The sequence below is a fragment of the Crocodylus porosus genome, unplaced genomic scaffold (assembly GCF_001723895.1).
Source record: "Crocodylus porosus isolate Cpor-Errol unplaced genomic scaffold, CroPor_comp1, whole genome shotgun sequence".
NCBI lineage: Eukaryota > Metazoa > Chordata > Crocodylia > Crocodylidae > Crocodylus > Crocodylus porosus.
Window position 1 is genome coordinate 44,756,075 of NW_017728951.1, and position 11,778 is coordinate 44,767,852.

The 11,778-nt window shown below is 41.5% G+C and overlaps 1 protein-coding gene across 1 annotated transcript in view; it reads right to left on the reverse strand.

Annotated features, from left to right (window-relative positions):
* Positions 1 to 11,778, reverse strand: part of KCNMA1 (potassium calcium-activated channel subfamily M alpha 1) — a 997,979-nt gene that overhangs the window by 208,464 nt on the left and 777,737 nt on the right. The window contains exon 17 of the mRNA XM_019555536.1: positions 9,736 to 9,822. Within this exon, the coding sequence (XP_019411081.1) occupies positions 9,736 to 9,822 (87 nt within the window). The remainder of the gene's footprint in view (positions 1 to 9,735; positions 9,823 to 11,778) is intronic.

Below are 11,778 nucleotides of genomic sequence, written 5' to 3' on the forward strand. Positions count from 1 at the left end.
GAAAATAAGCCACGAATGCAATGTCACAGCTGGTAAAGCAAAGAAAACTCTGGTTTGTATCCATAGATGCTTCTCAAGTAAATTTCAGGATGTCATCCTTCCTCTGTACTTTGCCTTGGTGAACCCACAGCTGGCGTACCACATCCAATTCTGGGCTCCAAAATTCAAGAAGGACGTTGAAAAACTTGAGAGAGTTCAGATGCATGATCAGAGGGCAAGAGAATAGGCCTTAAGAAGAGAGGCTGAGAGCCACTGGATTCTTCAGCCTAGAAAAGCGCAGGCTCAGGGGGAACCTGGTGGTTGCTTATAAGTACATAAGGGGTGTACACCAGGACCTGGAAAAATGTCTGTACACCAAAGCACCCCAAGAAAAAACAAGGACCAATGGTCATAAACTCCCCCATTTAAGGTTGGACATAAGAAAAATCTTCTTTGCTGTCCGAGCCCCCAAGACCTGGACCAGACTCCCTCCAGAAGTGGTGCAGGCACCTACTCTGGACTTATCCAAGAAACGCTTGGATGCTTATCTTGCTGGGAACCTATGACCCTAGCTGACTTTCTGCCACTAGGGCAGGGGGCTGGACTCGATTATCTTTGAGGTCCAGTCCAGCCCTAACATCTATGAATTCTATGAAATCTATGAATGGGGGAGGTAGCCTTGTGACAGAGGATGCAGGAAAGGCTAAAATGCTCAATGCTTTTTTCACCTCAGTCTTCACAGGTAAGGTCAGCTCCCAGACTACTGCACTTAACAGCACAGTTTGGGGAGTAGGTGAACAGTCAACAGTGGTGAAAGAACAGGTTATGGACTATTTAAAAAAGCTGGACATATTCAAGTCCATGGGGCCAGATGGGATGCACCCAAAGGTGCTGAGGAATTTGGCTGATGAGATTGCGGAGCCACTATCCATCATCTTTGAAAACTCATGGCTATCAGGAGAGGTCCCAGATGATTGGAGAAGGGGACACATAGTGCCCAAATTTCAGAAAGGGAAAAGGAGGATCCAGGGAACTACAGACCAGTCAGCCTCACCTCAGTCCTGGAAAAATCATGGAGCAGATCCTCAAGGAATCCCCTTCTAAGCACTTGAAAGAGAAGAAGGTGATTGGGAACAGTCATCATGGATTCACCAAAGGCACATCATGCCTGACCACCCCAATTACGTTCTATGATGAGATGATTGGCTCTGTGGACGCAGGGAGACCAGTGAATGTGACATACCTTGATTTTAGCAAGGCTTTTGATACTGTCTCCCACAACATTCTCACAGGCATTCTTGTCCTGTGTGTGCAATGTTAATTCTCTTTCTCTTGGGCAAAACTTCATATCAAAGGATATGTCTGGGCATTCACACATTTTGATGAAGAACACTTTCTGTCTCAAGAAATATTGCCTTCCTTCCAAAACAAGGAAAACAAAATCAAGCCAAAAATAAAACAAAGCGTTCAAGGCATACAAAACCACAGGAAATAAGTGAGAAATTCTGCTCAGGATTTATGTATTAATTTGCAGTTTTTCTGTGTTCATTTAATATAGATTTAGACCACAACTGTGAACAGAGTACTTCCATTTAGCCCTGTTGCTTTAGAGGGATACTGCAGAAGGGTTGACGTTCACCCTACCAGATTCCAATGTGAGACTTATATCCAAGCATGTTTCATGCTTGCTACTACATGGACAAGGTTGGAAGTAAGTGACCAACCTGATTTTTAATATGATACAAACATACTCATAAAAGAATTCAAACAAAATGATTTTCATAATGCCTTCTAAAATGTAAGTAATAAAAAAGATAAAGATATCACTCATAATGGTACTTATATGGTATAATTTTTAAATCAAGTTCTCTACAACAAATCCTTAGTGTTTCATGCACAGTGCTCTGTACAATAATTAATGGACTCCACTTGAACTGAAACATTAGATCTTTGAAGTACTGTGTGCTAAGTACTGCTGCTTGCAGTCATGAGATGCACCGTGTGCGCCAAGCTATTGAGAAATTTTCCAAGCACATTGAGCTGCCTCATGTCACCCTCCAGATCACGCCCACTACAACTTGTGTTCTAATCTGTAGGAACCTGCAGGTTATTACACTTAGCATGAAGGCATGTAGTAGGAACTTATTCTGAAAAATATAATTAAATCATTTTTAGCAAGCAAGGAAGTGCACTTATTGATATATACAGTACACGTACTATGTTAGTTTTACCATAAAGAAATCTCTTAAAGCACATAACCCATATACAAGAACATTTATTTTCAGCTACAAGTATAGAACATATGTTTGCACTTAGGAAGGAAAATTCAGTTTTTGTTTACCCAGAATCCTTTCTATTGTACTTCAGATCCCATTAAAATATCACCATTTGTTTGAAACCAGAGGCAAAGAATTCATGGAGGGGGATACAGTTTTGCTTAATTCTGGAACACTTTTCTGAGTCTGATTCATCAAGTTAAAAGGGTGAAATTGGCAATTTTCATAAATTACTTTTTTAGTTGAAGCACATCTGATAATGATCTGGTTTACATAGAATAGCTAAGGAATGTGGGAAGAGAAGCAAGAAACATAAATATTTCTCAACAAAGGCTTCAAGAAAAGGCAAGAGTTACAAATTTTGCTCCAACTTCCTGTTGTTGTGAACAGAAATACTGTATGCATATTGATTAAATTTGTTCTAAGCATATTTTCCGCATTCAAGTTTTGCCTTTTCAAAAATACCATGGAAGGGGGGTTTTTTCTGCACAACATCATTAATTTCAGTAGGGAGTGGTTCGGTTAAAATCATTTATAAATGTCCAGGCTAGCACTGTGGTCTTAGAACGTGAACAACTTAATGCACACGCAAAAGAAGAAGAGCACGACAGACAGCAAAAACTACATGCCAAACAGGCAGATCAAATGAGGTAAGTGTGGCCAGTAAGTGTGTGGAGGTCACTGGTTAATATGTTGGATATAGGTGTTAAAGCTCGTTGTTCTCTATTCCTAGTTACCATCCAACAGAACTGAGTGTAAAACTGGCATCAGGGAGATAAGAAACAGACCACTGAGCATTTGTTGGGATGATGTGCTTAAAAACAATTTGTGGCTCTTGGCATACGCAATGCCAATGTAGTACTTTTCAAATATTAATCAATATTCATATCTTCCCTTTAAGGTAACTTAGTCTTATGATGTCAGTTCTGCTGATAGCAAATACATTCACAGGTTCTAATTTGTTCTCTCTGCCACATGTATGAATTGAAATTAATTCTATTAGGAGCAGGCTGTCAGAAATAAGGTGAAATGATGAGCTCTATCTTTGACCTTAGCTCACTTGACTCTAAAACATTTATTTAGAAAACAATAGGTAAACCAACCTGGTTGGGGAATTATTAATATGCATTTATCACTAGATTTGAAGTTGGAAAGAAATTTTCATTGACAAACTAGACTTAGGATATAAGCGTATGTTGTCCTTAGAGTGGGACCAGCTGTGCTGGGATATGACCCAGCCCAGCTGATCCACTTCACTGAGCGATGCTGATATCAACCTATTGTCCCACAGGGTTGGGCTTCTACTGCTCCTGGAGCTTCAGGGGCCCAATCCTGTGAAACAACTACATGGAACCAATTGAGGGCATGCCTCTGCAAATGGGGAAACCCCAGGGAACCTCATGACCCTATCTGCAAAGGGATGGCCCAAGTCAAGAGATGGCAGCACAATATGCATACCTGGTGAACATTTGGGGTGCACCTCTACAAATGGGGGCCCTTGAAGCTCCATGAGAGCCTGACCAGGATCTCTCCATTTGCAGTGATGTGCCATACGTTGGGGCATGGCAGTGAGATATGTGAGCCCAGGAAATCCCATGCTGGAGGATTCCTTGGGTAAATCCCTGTAAGCAGGGAACTCAGAAAGGCAGGTGTACCCAGGCCTTCAGGGGTCCAGTCCTGCCTCTTTTGGAATACTCCTGCAGTGGAGTTCCCAGGGCACACTGAATCAGGTTCCTGAAACCCCAGGAATACTTGCTTGGGGTAGGTGGAAAGGACAGGCAGTTCTGGGCTGTCTGTGCTCTCCTGCCATAAAGCAAACAGGTGTCTGCCACAAAAATGTGGCACAGATTTATATTGCCTATTGTCTAGGCCACAATTTGGAGCATTCATGGCATTAAAAGGGGCATGCTGAGGCTTTGTTCCACTATACATTTTTTTTATCAGAGCAGGTGTACTTTGGAAGTAAGTAGATGGAGATGGGTCTGAACTCAATGATTTGATTTGTTCATCTGGTTTGTTGTAGTTAAGATGCACAATGAATTAATTTATATCAGAGATTTAAATAAGTTGGAATCAAGATTTAACTTGGTGAGCAAGAAACCTTGATTTGAAACCACTGATTTTAATCTTGTTCAGCAATTGTATCTTTTAATCACTTCCCTATGGAAGAGTTGATTTTAATTGATTGGTAACCATTAAAAACATACTGATTTGCAACTACTGAATCTTTATAAAAATAGGTACTCTGTTAATCAGGAAAATATAATCTATCTTCACAGATTTATTTAAGCAACTATGCATCTTAACATGCAATTATTCAGATACTTATTTTTTTTCAATTTTTGTATTATAATAGAGAATGATGAATAGCATTTCTAATTTAGCAAACAAATAATTTAGGGTAAAGCTTATGATTTGTATGAAGCTACATTTAGCTGAAAACTAGAACTCAATTAAAATGCAAAAATAACTAACTCAATTACTAAATTGATTTGGCTTGAAAGATAAGAAAACAGTATGATTTGTGTATAAAAGTAGCTGATTAATTAAACAAAAGACGAATTATCTGTAGTCAACAAATTAAACGAATAGTTTGCAGTCATCATGTCTTTCAAGATTTTAGAAATAATAGATCTCATCTTCTGATGCCTTTTTCTTATATATAAATTAAGAGAGGAAAGCTACTTTCCCTGGGGTTTGTACTCCTGATCTCTTTCTCATTTTTAATGAGATAATCCACTTATCTGAACATGTTCATAGTTTCACAGTTTGTAGGGTCAGAAGGGACCTAAGCAGATCATCAAGTCCAACCCCCTGCCATGGCAGGAAAGAGTACTGGAGTCAAACAACCCCAGCAAGGTATTCATCTAGTCTCCTCTTAAAGACCCCCAGAGTAGGAGCCAGCACCACTTCTCTTGGAAGTTGGTTCCAGATCCTAGCCACCCTGACAGTGAAGTAGCACCTCCTGATATCTAGCCTGTATCTACCCGCTGCCAGCTTGTGACCATTATTTCTTGTCACTCCTGGTAGCGCTCGGGGGAACAGGGACTCTCCCAGTGCCTGCTGGTCCCACCTGACTAGTTTGTATATGGTCACTAGATCCCCCTCAACCTTCTCTTGTGGAGGCTGACTAGGCTCAGGTCCCTTAGCCTCTCCTCATAGGGTCTGCACTGCTGCCCCCTGATCATGTGAGTGGCCCTCCTCTGGACCCTCTCCATGTTGTCCACATCCCTCCTGAAGTGCGGCGCCCAGAACTGGACACAGTACTCCGACTGTGGCCTGACCAGTGCAGCATAGAGGGGGAGGATCCCCTCCTTGGACATGCTTGAGATGCATCTGTGGATGCATGACAAGGTGTGGTTGGCCTTCCTGACCGCATCCCCACACTGTCAGCCCATGTTCATTTTGGCATCAGTGATGACTCCAAGATGCTTTTCTGCCTCTGCACTGACGAGAAGGGAGTTCCCCAGCCTGTAGGTATGCTGCTGGTTCTTCCTCCCCAGGTGCATCACCTTGCACTTGTCAGTGTTGAAACCCATCCTGTTCTCATCCGCCCATCCCTGTAACCTGTCTGGGTCCGATTGCAGCCTATTCCTCCCTTCTAGCATGCCCACTTCTCCCCACATCTTAGTGTTGTCTGTGAATTTGAACAGGGTGCTTTTTACCTCCTCATCCAAGTCACTGATGAATAAACTGTTGAATTGTTCAAACAGTTGTTGAATTGAACAAACAGTTGTTGAATAAACTGAAACCTGCAGAAGTTGTTAATGCTGGTTTAGCTAGCTAGTCCAGTGGTTCTTGACCTTTTTAGGTGCAAGGCACCCATGAGAAGATACCAGCTCTTAGCTTTCACTCTTTTTTCACTATGGAAATAGAGCAATAATAAAATAATAAAGCAATAATAGAGTAAAAGAGTTGCTGCAAAAACCTTGAAAAGATCACAACAGGTCAAAATGTTTTTAATACTATGGATTCCTATTTAAAATCCCTGGGTGCATCCAGATGAGCACAAATGTTTGGTTCCCCGGGGACAAGTACAGTGGCAGACGTTGCACCGCAGCTACTTGTCCCCAGGAACTGGCTATGCCACGCACACTTTGGTGCATGGCAAATTACCCCTGGGGTGGTCCCAGCAGCCTTACCTGAGGTCCTGGGGGCCTTCTGGGGCTGCAGCTGTGGCGATTCTGCCAGGTGGAGCCTGGCTGGCATCTGCATCGTGGCTTCAGGCAGCCCGACTGTTTTTCAGCAGCACGCGCTGCCCGAGCGTGCACTGCTCATTTTTTTTTCCATGCGTTTTTTGACCCTTGGATAGCCAGGAGTCAAAAAGTAATAGAGCAAAAGAGTATCGCCTTGCAGCACGGAGAACACCTGACTGTGCAATATGTGGCACTGCAGGCATGTTTATAGCGTCACTTACTGTATGGCCACACTCATCTGGACTCACCCCCTGGGTATATCTTGTGAATCATGTTTGCACCACTAACAATGCTAACATTGCTTAGGGGTGCTAGTTGTAGCTGTGTTGGTCTAAGGATACAGGCAGACAAGGTTCTTTGGGTAGATGTGATATGTTTTATTAGACCAACTAAACAGTTGGGAAAATAGTTTTTTGCAAGCTTTTGGGCACAAACACTCTTCTTCAGGCACATGGAGAGTTTGCTGATGTCACACTACTCAGCACATTTTGGCACCCTTGGAACATTTTTAAGACCCTGGGATGATATAGTTGGGGCTGGTCCTGCTTTGAGCAGGTTGGACTAGATGACATCCTGAGGTCCCTTCCAACTTTAATTTTCTATTATTCTATGTCTTTATGAAAGGATCTCAAGGCAACCCTGGATGCCCTATCACTTAAGTTGTGAATCACTGAGCTAGTCAAAAGCTTGTATAAAACTTCCACAAATTCTGGTTTCAATTGTATAGTCATTGATTCATTTGAAATTATGTTAACAAATGCTAGCTACCTTAGCCCTTAATGTAGTCTGACATAATTTCAAATTAAGTTTTGAAGAGGTTTATTTTTAAAGGTAAAAAGTAATTACATAAAAATAAGGTTTAAATAAAATGTATCTTTAAAAAAATCACTGATTTTTATTGATCTTGTTCAGTTGTATAGACTCAGAAGCCTAGATTAAAATCAGTGGGATACGGTGGCTAGAACTATGAATTCTTCAGAGGTCTGAGACATTCATTCCTTTGTAAAATAGGAGGTGGCTGAGAAGGTGGTGGTGGAAGAAGGTCCTGTAGCTTGGTAAAAATTCTTTATGGCTTAAAATCTGAACTGGTTATTTAGAGATAGCTGCTTCTGTGGTGAAAGAGTCAGTTTTGAGATTAGTCTGGCATGATTTAAAATAAAAATAACAACCAAGTCTTTCTTACTACACAGTTTTTGTTTTCAGTGGGCACATCTACACGTGAAACTAATGTGATACAAGTATGATGCAAGTATGATACAAGGCATGTATTATGCCAGAGTTTATTGCTTCTGGGCACCATGCTTACATGTGTACTCAGGACCACAGCATATTGAGCCAGGTCAAAGCAGCCCTGGCTGGCAGAGGACCCAGAGTTGGTTCCCCGGGAACAGTCTGGGGCTGCTTCAACCCAGCTCAATGTGCAGCAGAGGGACTAGCTAGGACAAGAGAGTGCTCCAGTGCAGGGCTAGCTGGCAGGCAGCCCCCATACTGAGGCAACCTCATGCTCCAGCCAGCCCCATCAGTATCTATATATGTGCTGCTGTACACTAAAGAATGCCAACCTGTGACAGAGTTAATTACTGCAGCCTTACAGGGCCACATGTATAGACTTTGAAACTTTATTCCAGAGCTAATAAGTCAGCTCTGAAGTAAATGTCTGGTGTAGATGTGCCCAGTATAAGGCGACCAACCTGGTATAAGGGGAACAGAAGCAGTGGACAATATACTTTTTTTTTAGGTTTTTAAAAATACATCTTCCTCTGGCATGCCAACATCTTACAAGTCAAAGTTGTTGGTGTTTTTGGCACTCTGCTCAAAAACACTGCCAACCCTTGCTGTAAACCTCTCATATATATATACTACCTAGCCTGATAAATTGGTAGATTTGGGAAACACTGCTTTATTGTTGTTTGGTACCTTGCTATGCTGCTGCGGCATGTATAGTTCTAATACATAGAGACAAAAAGATAAATGTTATACCAATGATCACTAAACATGACCACCAAATACATATTATCTATTTTGCCCCCATCAAATAATAGCCGGGATGCCTAAACCAGCCCACTGTAAATAGGAATTTATTTTAAAGAGTTAAACCCAAAGAACAACTAATTACCCTGTTCTCTGTTAGAGTAGCTTTATTTACTGTCCGAGTCTTCAGAGTCTGCAATAGACTCCCTCAGAAGCGGTGCAAGCATATGCTCTTGATCCAAGAGATGCTTGGATACTTATCTTGCTGGGGTGATCTGAACCCAGCTGACTTCCTGCCCCTTGGGCAGGGGCCTGGACCCGATGATCTCATGAGGTCCCTTTCAGCCCTAATGTCTATGAAATCTATGAAATCTAGGTCAATTAAAGTACCTCTGGTCTATTCCTCTCCTTCCCCCTCCAAGTGTTCAGAAAGGTTTTTTAACTTCTTATCTTTTATTTTGCAGTTGATGCACAATTATTTTTTAAATATTCATTTGACTCCAGTGGTAAATTTTGAGCTGTAGAAAAGAGCCCAGTATAAGAGGCAAGAAGATATCTGAAGGCATAATTGGGCTCATTATGGGTTTGTCTATACCAGGGCTGTCCAACTGGTATAGCAGCCCAGGAGGGGTTTCCAGGCTCTGGGATCTCCAGGCTCCCCCTCTCCTGTCCAGGGGAACAGGGCAGAGCAACAGAGCTCAGTGAAGCCTACACTGCTGAGGGAGCCTGTGGTGCTGTGCTGTGCTGTGCAGTGGTGGAGCCCACAGCCAAGGAGGCCTGAGTGGGGAGGAACACCCCCACTTGTAGTGTGGCAATGGAGAGGTCACCCACATTTGTAAACAGTATAGTGGCACCAGGACAGCTTGCAGATGAGGAGGTTAAGGGAAGTCATGGCCCTCACTGGTGTGGCCCCTACAGTGTGCAGCCCCTGCTGGTACAGCACCCGAAGCATGTGGCCCCCAGCTGCCAAGACTCAGACAGCCCTGGTCTATACTACTGCAGTGATAGGGTCCTAAGGAAGAATGGAGCTGAACACATCCTGCCCAGGTCTTGCCCTTCCAAGCTCACTGATGCATTCCAGATACATCAAGAATGCTTCATGGGCTTGAGAACAGCCACTGGGGATGAGCGCAGTGCAGCTTCACTGATGAACCACTAGGTCTGATGCTGAAGGTTCAGGTGCATTCTCTGTTCCTACTCTAGCCAGGACATGTTGATGCTATACAAGAGACAATCCCTGCAGGTCTCATTCAACCCTTACTGATGTGTGACAAAGAATAAAAGCACTTTAAAAGGTATAACAAACAAATTACCTTTTTACTTCTTTGGCATCACTTGCAATGAAGAATCCTAAAGTACCTTCTTGAATCTTGACATGGTTTCCCGGATTGATTAATATGCTGCTCAGTGAAACAAAAACAAACAAGAAAACAAATCTATGAGTTTCTATCAGTTTTAAATTAGTACTCCAAAATGGTCTATATTTGTTCTATTATAGGGGACCCACTAGTCAGGAACGGCTGCAAGGAAATTTGAAGCCATTCTTCCTTGAAATTTCCAACCAAAACCAGAGCTACAGTATCAACAATCCTATGATTAAGACAGAACTTAAATTTGTGACAAACATATATGTTCCCTTGAAATCATATCACAATTTCAGCTGTTACATGGCTGCTTTCTTAAGTTCTAGCTATCACATAATGATCAACTTAATGCAAAAAATCCCTGGGAAAAACCGTGAGTAAAGGCTGAGCAGCTTAGCTCTCTTACTTAATCATGCAGACTAGTATAAAGCTTCATGATATGGTGAAAAGGGAAGAGATCCCCAAGGAAACAACTGCCTCATATCAGTAGAGTCATTGTCAAACTAAACCCTTTTATACAACTTTGTGCCAATTTCTCTTAAAATGAGAAAAAGATAATGGGACCCCTATCTGTATACATCATATTATTTTTATAATAAATACACACATGTACTCCAGGGAATGGTACAAGACAACCAGTCACCATTGCTAAGCAAAACATAAAATGAATTTAATATTTAAAAACAAAACAAAACACTATGCAACCTATGGAAGAAATGAAAGAAACACAACCACCCTGATAGAATGGGAACAACTACATTTGATGGAGGAAATTATAAGCCACTAACACCCTCTGTGTTGACCGCTGTCTCTGTATAAAATTTCTAGTGCACTGTCATAAAGATTTAGCACCAGAGTATCTTTGGTTAAGGCAATTTTGTGAGATACCAGGCAACCATATATATCCTCCAACATGTTTTACTCCAAAGAATAGTATAACTAAGCTCTTAACTTGACAAAAAGCTAAATAAATCTTGTCAGATGTTTCCATTAAAAAAAAATTGTTTGAAGTTTAATCTAAATCAAAAAGTAGGAGTAGTGCACATGCAAGACTTACAGTAAAGAAGAACTTTCTGTGCTACTTGTTTGCTTATCAAATACTGATAAGAAAGATGCTGATGCATCACTAGATAAGACAGATAGGGATGGACATAAGGTGATAACACTGAAAGGCCAAAAAACCTTTGATTTCATTCTCTGAGGAAAAAATACAAGTTTCATGTTTAGTCAATCACACTTACTAAATTGTTAGATTGGAAAACTCGTAAATATAGAATATTTTTATATACTGTATGTGCATGACTGTGTGAACACACACAAAACAATATACTGAGTAAAAAAATTTGAGAGAACATACGGAAGTTCAAAAGTTAGGACATATCGGACTAAAGGCTGCCCATACAATGTTAATTTAGTCTCTTGTTATACATATTATCATAATTTTTAATTTAATAAAATATTTTCCTCCCAGGAACCCCACTTCATTAGTGCACAAGATGGGTGGCACCAATGAATAGCTGTTCAGTAATATGCTTTATTCCCAACGCTGAAAAAATGGTCCCTCTCTGAAGATAGAATTTTTATTTCCTAAATGGTTTTTCTACTATGTTCATCACAATAGTTATGAGTGCCTCACAAATACTTATTCTTTTGATAAAGTCCAGTGGGATAATGGTATGCTATGACCCCAATTTCACAGATGTAGTCCTAAAACACTAGGGGATTAAAATCAAGTCTTTCCCTACCCATTAACTCTGGGAGCTCAATTTCAGACACTTAGGAGCCAAGTTTTCAGAGCACTTGGCATTAGAGGACTGTTAGAATCACAGAATCAATGAGTCAGAAGGGACCTAGACAGATCATCTAGTCTGACCCCCTGCCATGGGCAGGAAGAAGCACTGGGGGTGGCAGGGGTCATAAGACCCCAACCAGGTGCCTATCCAGTCTCCTCTTGAAGATCTCCAGGGAAGGTGAGAGCACCACCTCTCTGGG